The sequence below is a fragment of the Oncorhynchus masou genome, chromosome 6 (genome assembly GCF_036934945.1).
Source record: "Oncorhynchus masou masou isolate Uvic2021 chromosome 6, UVic_Omas_1.1, whole genome shotgun sequence".
Taxonomy (NCBI): domain Eukaryota; kingdom Metazoa; phylum Chordata; class Actinopteri; order Salmoniformes; family Salmonidae; genus Oncorhynchus; species Oncorhynchus masou.
In genome coordinates, this window is record NC_088217.1 from 59321997 (window position 1) to 59333105 (window position 11109).

An 11109-nucleotide genomic window follows, 5' to 3' on the forward strand; every position below is an offset into this window, starting at 1 on the left:
AGGAGGAAGGTGGGAGATGAGGTATGCTTAAGGTTATATGGGAAAAACTTGGAGAGGGTGGGGGCCTTTAGGTTCCTTGGGGTATACTTTGATACTAAGTACTACGGTGGGAAAGTGTAAGAAGGTACGAAATGTGATGCTCTGTCTGACAGGGAAGGACTGGGTGTGCCTCATTGAAGACCATATATGTTTCATTGATCCGATCTGTAATAGACTATGGAGGTATAGCATATGGTTTGGCAACCCGTCCATCATTGGAAAGGCTAGATGTCATACAAGGACTCAGTAGTGGGGCATTTCAGACGTCCCCAGTGGCTGCACTACAGGTGGAGTTGGGGGAAATGCCATTGCAGATCAGGAGACAGCAGCTGGCAATGAATTAGTGAGTCAGCCTACAGGGACATGGGGTATCTCATCCTGCGAAAGGGATTTTACAGCCATGCTGGGAACATGAGTGAAGACAGAACACAAGCTTTGGGTGGGTGGGTAATACTAAGGCGAAGGAGATGGGACTGTATGGAAGGGAGTTTAGTCCAATGGTAGCTATTCCTGTAAATCCACCGTGGCTACTCCCACCTCCAGTAGTAGATCTAGAAGTATTGGAGACTACAGAAAGATAGGGAGGGTGTTGATCCATCTGATTGGAGAGACTAGGGAAAGATAGGCAGGGTGTTGATCCATCTGATTTGTTTAAGAGAAGTCTTGATACTGTATATCAGGATGGTTCAAAAGATCCAAGGACAGGACATACTGGGTCAGCATTTGTAGTGCAGGAATGTGGGGTGAGAGTCAGGAAACTTATTACAAATCATCCGGCTGTATATATGGCGGAGATGATGGCCATACTGTTGGCCTTGCAGAGGGTGAAGGAAGTTAAGCCATAAAGAGTAGTTATTTGCTTTGAGTCATGTGCAGTGCTAAGGCGTATCCAGTCCTTTATATCACGTAGCAGACAAGACCTGCTTTATGAGGTGCTACAAACCCATGGCAGGTGTAAATAAATGGGTATACAGATAATATTTACATGGATCCAAGCTCACGTGGAGGTCGAGGGGAATGAGGCAGTTGATGTACTGGCTAAACAAGCACTAAGTAGTGGGGATGTTGATGTGGTAGTTTCAATGAGCAAGGCAGAGGCAAAAAGCATGACATGGACAGTGATGGTGGAGAAATGGCAGGAGTAGTGGAATAGAGATACTAAGGGCAGGCATTTATTTCAAGGACAGAGGAAAGTTGGGGAGTGGAGAATGGCAGGAAAGGACAGAAGAGAGGAGGCTGTATTTCCAAGATTAAGGGTGGGACACAGCCAGTTGAATAAGACCTTACATGTGATAGGAAAGCATCCAACAGGAAAATGTGAGTATTGCCAGGAAACAGAGCATGTATTGATACAGTGTGGACATTATTGGAGGGAAACCGAGATGATGAGATCTAGTATGAAGGAAAAGGGGATACAGGAAATTAATTGAAAGACTATATTGAGTAGAACGTCATTAGATAAAATATTTGAGACTATATCTTTTTTAAGAGCAACAGGGCTGGCAGGTAGGAGTTTATCCGTCTCTGGCCTTACACTCCAGTAAAATAGGTGGCGGTAATGCCACATAACGTTGGATGCCAACTGCCGATAAACCCCACCGAAGAAGGAGATTTCGTGTCTCTTTCTTTTGTAACATCTCTGGAGTGGTCAAGCTACGGTTTCTCTGACAGCAATATTGGATAAGGATCAATAGAATAAAGCCTGAAATATTTGACGTAATTTAAAATTTGGAACTATATAATTATTGACCTCATATTTATTATGTAGGACAATATATATGTTTTTAGCACATGTATTGGGTTCTTACTAGTGAATAAAATAATTTTAACAATTTACACCAAGGCAAATTTGTTACCATCTTTTTATGTTGGTTTTGTAATTGAAATGCTAAAGCCAGAGATACTGTTTACTGGCGAGATGGTATTGTGTCCGTCCTGACAATGGGAGTAGTCTGCTATAGTTATCGGTTAGCTTACCTCTGTATTTCCGTGTGGATAGATTTTGACGGAAGGGGACCCTCTGGCGCCGCCTCTTCCTCTCTGGGATTGCTACGCAGTCGTCTAGGCAGCAGCAATGGAGTCCATCAAGAAAACTATCAAGAATGAACCTGGAAACTGACAGGTCTGGTTCTATTCTTTGTATGATGTGTTATTCAAATACTTAGCTTCAAACGTGAAATATTAGCTATGTATAATTCAATTGGACAAGTTGTTACAAACTACTATTTCAACACGATTGGTTTAGCTAGCTAGAAGCTCGTTAGCCAGCTAACGTTAATTATTAACCGAACAAGCTAACGTTCGCTAGCTAACTACTCGATGTGGTGATCTATCATCAAAATAAATCTATCACAACAGGTTTTTGGATTTATTCAACCGTTTTTACACAACGAATTACGATACCATTGGAAATTAATGTTGAAAGGTAAATGTATAACGTTACTCCTAAAACTCAAGTTTAACATTACAGTATAATGTTTTGTCGTTGTTTCCTGTTGACAAGACCTTTTGATAAATAGTCCTAAGTCAAAACAGTTTGAACGTGTCCAAATCAATAACCATTATGCAGAAACACTACCTGATATTTCGGAAACCTAAAATATACTATCTACACATGTGCAACAATAATCAGTTTACCTCTGTTTTTGTAAACAAACATTTTGTACACTGCACAAACACAAAAAAACGTTTGACAAGTGGCAATAAAACGGAAAATCCGGTTGCATGCACTGTTGAAACTACTACCATTCAAAAACCACATGTAGCCTAAATTGGATATTTTTACATGACGGGTGTGCACTAAAGACTGGCGCTGTGTTCGAATATATTTATTTATTTATTTATTTAGGAGCACGTTCGAATACTCGTACTAAACGTACGATATGAGGTGAATTGAGTATGTTAGCCCATAATGCAATTCTTCAGGAAATTGGTGTGGTTTCACGGTTTCAGATTTGAAGAAAATAGCGGAAAATATGCAGCCGAAGTCCGACGAGAGTGGATACAAACGAATTGCTTTAACTAATTATGACAAATGTTAAGAAAATGTTGAGCAATATAATAAAGTAATGACTTAATAATGATATAACCTACACGTAATGTTGGCTGAGAATGTGTTGGCTACGCTATCCTTATGAACCGCATAGCATACATATCATTACAGCTGTAGATACTACCGTTATGTTAGCTAGCTACCTCGTTAGTTGGCTACTAATACATTGAACTGGCCAGTATATTAATTATATACTAACGAACTACCCAACGTTTATTGACTTGATTATTCACGTCATTCTTAGCTAAGTGGTATAGTCGTTGTGCGTTCTCAATGGACATACATTCGATCTGCCTATTTACTCAATTTCAGAGCACACTTGTCTGAGTGTACCTGAGCAGCAGAATACATTTACGAACGCTCAGCACCCGTTTAATATGGCACTCCAGATTGAATTTACAAACACACAAATTTATTCATTAATGTTAACAAGCTAGCAAGAGGTTGCATAACAACATAATCAATTTCCGGGACACAGGTGTAGGGCTAGTATGCTCAACAGAAAGTACAGTACACTAAAATTAACTAATAATATGTAGTAAATAGTCATAAAGTATGTTAGTATGGATATCCGAACACAGCCAGGGTGTCACACACTACAAGATGCTTCACTTCCTCGATGAGTTTTAACAGCAGTTGACATCCAATAAGTGTTGCATTACCGCCAGCTACTAGACTAGAGTATAACTTCCTTATACTTTGCTTGAAAATAAACAAATACCCTACCATCTGACCCTATACTCACAAAAAAAATCCAATCTTACTGAAATGTTTATCACTTGTTGGCCTATCCCTCTATTGGTTCATTTACATTACATTTACATTTAAGTCATTTAACAGACGCTCTTATCCAGAGCGACTTACAAATTGGTGAATTCACCTTCTGACATCCAGTGGAACAGCCACTTACAATAGTGCATCTAAATCATTTAGGGGGGTGAGAAGGATTACTTATCCTATCCTAGGTATTCCTTGAAGAGGTGGGGTTTCAGGTGTCTCCGGAAGGTGGTGATTGACTCTGCTGTCCTGCCGTCGTGAGGGAGTTTGTTCCACCATTGGGGGGCCAGAGCAGCGAACAGTTTTGACTGGGCTGAGCGGGAACTGTACTTCCTCAGTGGTAGGGAGGCGAGCAGGCCAGAGGTGGATGAACGCAGTGCCCTTGTTTGGGTGTAGGGCCTTATCAGAGCCTGGAGGTACTGCGGTGCCGTTCCCCTCACAGCTCCGTAGGCAAGCACCATGGTCTTGTAGCGGATGCGAGCTTCAACTGGAAGCCAGTGGAGAGAGCGGAGGAGCGGGGTGACGTGAGAGAACTTGGGAAGGTTGAACACCAGACGGGCTGCGGCGTTCTGGATGAGTTGTAGGGGTTTAATGGCACAGGCAGGGAGCCCAGCCAACAGCGAGTTGCAGTAATCCAGACGGGAGATGACATGTGCCTGGATTAGGACCTGCGCCGCTTCCTGTGTGAGGCAGGGTCGTACTCTGCGGATGTTGTAGAGCATGAACCTACAGGAACGGGCCACCGCCATGATGTTGGTTGAGAACGACAGGGTGTTGTCCAGGATCACGCCAAGGTTCTTAGCGCTCTGGGAGGAGGACACAATGGAGTTGTCAACCGTGATGGCGAGATCATGGAACGGGCAGTCCTTCCCCGGGAGGAAGAGCAGCTCCGTCTTGCCGAGGTTCAGCTTGAGGTGGTGATCCGTCATCCACACTGATATGTCTGCCAGACATGCAGAGATGCGATTCGCCACCTGGTCATCAGAAGGGGGAAAGGAGAAGATTAATTGTGTGTCGTCTGCATAGCAATGATAGGAGAGACCATGTGAGGTTATGACAGAGCCAAGTGACTTGGTGTATAGCGAGAATAGGAGAGGGCCTAGAACAGAGCCCTGGGGGACACCAGTGGTGAGAGCGCGTGGCGAGGAGACAGATTCTCGCCACGCCACCTGGTAGGAGCGACCTGTCAGGTAGGACGCAATCCAAGCGTGGGCCGCGCCGGAGATGCCCAACTCGGAGAGGGTGGAGAGGAGGATCTGATGGTTCACAGTATCGAAGGCAGCCGATAGGTCTAGAAGGATGAGAGCAGAGGAGAGAGAGTTAGCTTTAGCAGTGCGGAGCGCCTCCGTTATACAGAGAAGAGCAGTCTCAGTTGAATGACTAGTCTTGAAACCTGACTGATTTGGATCAAGAAGGTCATTCTGAGAGAGATAGCGGGAGAGCTGGCCAAGGACGGCACGTTCAAGAGTTTTGGAGAGAAAAGAAAGAAGGGATACTGGTCTGTAGTTGTTGACATCGGAGGGATCGAGTGTAGGTTTTTTCAGAAGGGGTGCAACTCTCGCTCTCTTGAAGACGGAAGGGACGTAGCCAGCGGTCAGGGATGAGTTGATGAGCGAGGTGAGGTAAGGGAGAGAAGGTCTCCGGAAATGGTCTGGAGAAGAGAGGAGGGGATAGGGTCAAGCGGGCAGGTTGTTGGGCGGCCGGCCGTCACAAGAAGCGAGATTTCATCTGGAGAGAGAGGGGAGAAAGAGGTCAGAGCACAGGGTAGGGCAGTGTGAGCAGAACCAGCGGTGTCGTTTGACTTAGCAAACGAGGATCGGATGTCGTCGACCTTCTTTTCAAAATGGTTGACGAAGTCATCTGCAGAGAGGGGCGAGGGGGAGGAGGATTCAGGAGGGAGGAGAAGGTGGCAAAGAGCTTCCTAGGCTTCTTAGGCTTAGAGGCAGATGCTTGGAATTTAGAGTGGTAGAAAGTGGCTTTAGCAGCAGAGACAGAGGAGGAAAATGTAGAGAGGAGGGAGTGAAAGGATGCCAGGTCCGCAGGGAGGCGAGTTTTCCTCCATTTCCGCTCGGCTGCCCGGAGCTCTGTTCTGTGAGCTCGCAATGAGTCGTCGAGCCACGGAGCGGGAGGGGAGGACCGAGCCGGCCTGGAGGATAGGGGACATAGAGAGTCAAAGGATGCAGAAAGGGAAGAGAGGAGGGTTGGGGAGGCAGAATCAGGAGATAGGTTGGAGAAGGTATGAGCAGAGGGAAGAGATGATAGGATGGAAGAGGAGAGAGTAGCGGGGGAGAGAGAGCGAAGGTTGGGACGGCGCGATACCATCCGAGTAGGGGAAGTGTTGGATGAGAGCGAGAGGGAAAAGGATACAAGGTAGTGGTCGGTTCAGATCGACTACTCACACCACTCCTCTCAGGATCCCTCCCCCTTGACCCATCTCCCTCTACTTTCTTCACTGCCTCAGCATACGACAACTTCTGCACAACTCTAACCCTGGGAACCTCAACATGTCCCTCTCGCATCGGACATTTCTGATCCCCAGCCCCTTGGGCACCCTTACAATTAACACCTACCACTTTTCCCCAATACTACACATTCCTTTGTCTTATGTTCTTTTGTACACTTCTCACACCTAGGAACCTCCCTCCCACACATGGCTGCCACATGCCCATAAGCTTGACACTTGTAACAACATAATGCTATCGTCACAAACGCTAGATCATGTATTTTCAGGCTCGCAAAACAACTGCTTTTTATCCCTGTCAATCGGGCGTCCACTCTGAAGTTTAAGCGGGCACACAGTGGATTATGGTCATTGTAGTTAATTACCATGTTTTCTGTGCTGAACAATGTGGAATATTGGCCTGTTGGAAACTACAATTCCCTACTACATCGAACAGTTCTGTACATCGAGCTCACAGGAAAAACCTTGAAAGAAATGTCATTCAAATAATTGACTTGAATCAATTACAGTGGGACCAAAAAGTATTTTGTCAGCCACCAATTGTGCAAGTTCTCCCACTTAAAAAGATGAGGCCTGTAATTTTCATCATATGTACACTTCAACTGTGACTGACAAAATTAGAGAGAAAAAATCCAGAAAATCACATTGTAGGATTTTTAATGAATTTATTTGCAAATTATGGTGGAAAATAAGTTTCTGGCTGTCACAGACCTGTAACTTCTTCTTTAAGAGGCTCCTCTGTCCTCCACTCGTTACCTGTATTAATGGCACCTGTTTGAACTTGTTATCAGTATAAAAGACACCTGTCCACAACCTCAAACAGTCACACTCCAAACTCCACTATGGCCAAGACCAAAGAGCTGTCAAAGGACACCAGAAACAAAATTGTAGACCTGCACCAGGCGGGGAAGACTGAATCTGCAATAGGTAAGCAGCTTGCTTTGAAGAAATCAACTGTGGGAGCAGTTATTAGGAAATGGAAGACAAACAAGACCATTAATAATCTCCCTCGATCTGGGGCTCCATGCAAGATCTCACCCCGTGGGGTCAAAATGATCACAAGAACGGTGAGCAAAAATCCCAGAACCACACGGGGGACCTAGTGAATGACCTGCAGAGAGCTGGGACCAAAGTAACAAAGCCTACCATCAGTAACACACTACGCCGCCAGGGACTCAAATCCTGCAGTGCCAGACGTGTCCCCCTGCTTAAGCCAGTACATGTCCAGGCCCGTCTGAAGTTTGCTAGAGAGCATTTGGATGATCCAGAAGAAGATTGGGAGAATGTGATGAATCAGATGAAACCAAAATATAACTTTTTGGTAAAAACTCAACTCGTCGTGTTTGGAGGACAAAGAATACTGAGTTGCATCCAAAGAACACCTTAACTACTGTGAAGCATGGGGGTGGAAACATCATACTTTGGGGCTGTTTTTCTGCAAAGGGACCAGGAGGACTGATCCGTGTAAAGGAAAGAATGAATGGGGCCATGTAAGTCTGTGTTGCCCAGCAACCGCTCCAAAACATCACTGCTCTAGAGGAGATCTGCATGGAGGAATGGGCCAAAATACCAGCAACAGTGTGTGAAAACCTTGTGTAGACTTACAGAAAACGTTTCACCTCTGTCATTGCCAACAAAGGGTATATAACAAAGTATTGAGAAACTTTTGCTATTGACGAAATACTTATTTTCCACCATAATTTGCAAATAAATTCATTAAAAATCCTACAATGTGATTTTCTGGATTTTTTTCTCATTTTGTCTATCATAGTTGAAGTGTACCTATGAAAATTACAGGCCTCATCTTTTTAAGTGGGAGAACTTGCACAATTGGTGGCTGACTACATACTTTTTGGCCCCACTGTATGTGTTTTAAAAGCCGTAAAAAAACAAACATTTTTGGGTTAATTGCTCAGCACTAATCACTGCTTAGAGGACAACTTGTAGAAACACCTAGCTACATTCGTAAGTGTTGAATTTTGATTCAAGTAAATTGCCAATGCAGTAAGGGTAATGCAACACTTTCTTTGTCCATCAATATCAAGTTGCAATAAATAGAACAGGGGGTAAACGTTGGGTGTATGCGCTCTTAAACCATCAAACGGAATCGGAAAATCATTTTTACATCACTAGTTAGAAGACAATTTGTTGAAGACCGTCATCTAAATTCTAGAATGGCACTGGCGATTTTGGGAGGCTGAAGAAACGCGGAAGGAAACAAATCAGTTGCTTTATTTAACGAATCATGACCTGCCATAGGTTATGAACAAGGACTGTGGCAATGCCAGTATCGCAGTATTATTTTCCCCATGCCAAAAAGGAAAACAGTGGGTTTTAAAGAATCTTCTTTATGTAAAATATCGTGTGCTGTAGCTTGGAAAAGAATAAAGGTGAATCTGGATGACAACATGTTTCCAGCATTAGGGCTGTTTTCCTAAAGAATCGTGTTTTGTTTCCTTGCCATGGTACTGAATATCGACATACTGGTATCGTCCCTGCCCTAATATCAACACTGACGACGGTTGCCTGTAATTTAAGTGATAGTTTGTCTCTCAAATCGACGTATTGGCCACATGGCCATTCATTCCATTCGAATTTGAAAAATGACACGTTCTGCGAATAGCAGTGTATATGACCAAACCCATGGTACAAAACCAAATATATGTATCTGTTTTAATCCATAGATCTTGTGTAATTGAGATGGCTATAATCTTTCATGGTATCAACACCAATCTGAGATAAAAAGTATGTATTTCCTGTAATTGGTGTGGCGAAAACGTTAATCTGTGCAATTTAGTAACACGTTCTGTCCACCATAGGGACATTTTAGCATAATATAAGAATTCAATGTCAAAAGAATTTCCAATTAGGATGATCGTAAATTAAGCACCCATATTTTTACAGCAATGACCTGAATTTCTTCCTGCTTTAACCATGGAGAGAGTTAGAAAATGCTCCTAACCACAATTTAACCAGGTGCTCTAGACTAGAACATCCATAGGGTCTGTGCAACAGGCTGAATGTTTGACGTCCCTACTTGTTTTCTTCTTGAAGCTAGCTAACATTGTAGTGTTACTAACTGCAGCTAGTCAACCAAATCAACCCCACCATAGTTAACTTGCCTTTAATGCAATGAAAGATATTTGTTGTGCTCGATCTAACCCAACATCCATCGGGTTAGCAGACTAGCGTAGCTAGGTGATGAGAGCGTGACCAATTTGAGCTATTTTTGTATTTGCAGGGAAATATTGCTAACTATGTCATGTCAAAGAGAAACGTATAGCTGATGCGTGTCTGCACCTTTTTATTTACTCTTTCCTTTCCTTTTTTTTAGGCCTAACCTGAAGGTAAACGGTTACAACCTGCTCCCACGTCACATCTGCCGTGGTTGGGAAACCTCACTGTGTGACATTCCACCTAGCCCTGTGGCCAACTGATTGAGCTTGGTGTGATTTCGCTTCCCCCTCGCAGACAATGTACTGCCTTCAGTGGTTGCTCCCAGTCCTCCTCATCCCGAAACCCCTGAATCCGGCCTTATGGTTCAATCACTCAATGTTCATGGGCTTCTACCTGCTCAGCTTCCTTCTGGAGAGGAAGCCATGTACCATTTGTGCCTTAGTATTCCTGGCAGCCCTGTTTCTCATCTGCTACAGCTGCTGGGGAAACTGTTTTCTGTACCACTGCCATGACTCCACACTGCCAGACTCTGCACACGACCCCAGCATTGTGGGTAACTAAGAGGATCCCACTGACACGAGGAGCACACGGACCCTGGACAATCTCTATCTTGGCTGTGAATAAAATCCCACAGTTGACTGTCGAGATGCTGAGAAACCTAGACAGTGTCCCGATTCTCATCCCCTCTGCCCTTAGTGTACACTTGTTCACTTCCCTTCATGGATTTCAAAGGAATTGACTGTTGCAAAAAATAGGGTGGTAATTCCCTCTCCCACGATTACACCAATCCAGTGCATTTAAATGCATGGGGAGGAGTGCATATGTAAACTTTCCAGAAAATGGCCTATCCTGCCCATCTCCCTTCTCACTACTGCCCTCCACCCCTGCCTTTATCACCTGGTCTTGAGTGAACGTCCACTACCCTGGACTCACATTTACAATGGTTGCCTTTATAGTTTTCATATGTCGTGCTAATACATCAATTTTAATTACAGAATGCTGAAAGTTTCCAAAGGGTAGAAATTGTGTGTGTGTGTTAGTCAGCATTTTCACAAGTCATATTATCAGTATGTTATGGTAACAGGAAGGTGAACATGAATATCCTGCGTCCTTGTTGAGCTTTATTGACGTCAAGAGCAGAAGAGTGATGTGAACCATTTTCATGTCACTTCCCCTGCAGAGCTCAAATGTTACCACAGCTTTTAATTTATTAAAGTTCAACGTCTGAAGGCGTTATCACTGCTGACCATGATGCGGTGGCCTCGTGTGTTTTCTTGGTTCTTCCAGGCTTTATGTCAACTGCAAGTTTTATCAATTGCCCACTATCTGCATTTGAGAGAGTGAGAATGCCTCATGACTAAGAAGGAAAAGCTAATTATTGGTGGTGAAAGGAAAAACAATACTTTTTTTAGGGTTCACAGAATTTCAATATTTGAAAAGACAAGTCTGTTTTTAGATTTTATTATGAAAGTAATTGAAATAAGAAGGTGAATTACTGCATGTTGTCTGGTGCTGGTCGGCAAAGAATTTTATTTTAAGTTGGGCCATATAGATACTGCTGGACAAGCTAATGAGCTTTTGATCAAAAGGTTTTATGTTATTT

The 11109-nt window shown here is 43.7% G+C and overlaps 1 protein-coding gene across 1 annotated transcript; it reads left to right on the top strand.

Moving 5' to 3' along the window:
* Window positions 1-1673: 1673 nt before the first annotated feature.
* LOC135542361 (bladder cancer-associated protein) lies at window positions 1674-10758 on the top strand. Its single transcript, XM_064969279.1, has 3 exons — window positions 1674-1755; window positions 2039-2161; window positions 9664-10758. The coding sequence occupies exon 3, from the start codon at window positions 9804-9806 to the stop codon at window positions 10065-10067; it is 264 nt and encodes an 87-aa protein (XP_064825351.1). The 5' UTR covers window positions 1674-1755; window positions 2039-2161; window positions 9664-9803; the 3' UTR covers window positions 10068-10758.
* Window positions 10759-11109: the final 351 nt, after the last annotated feature.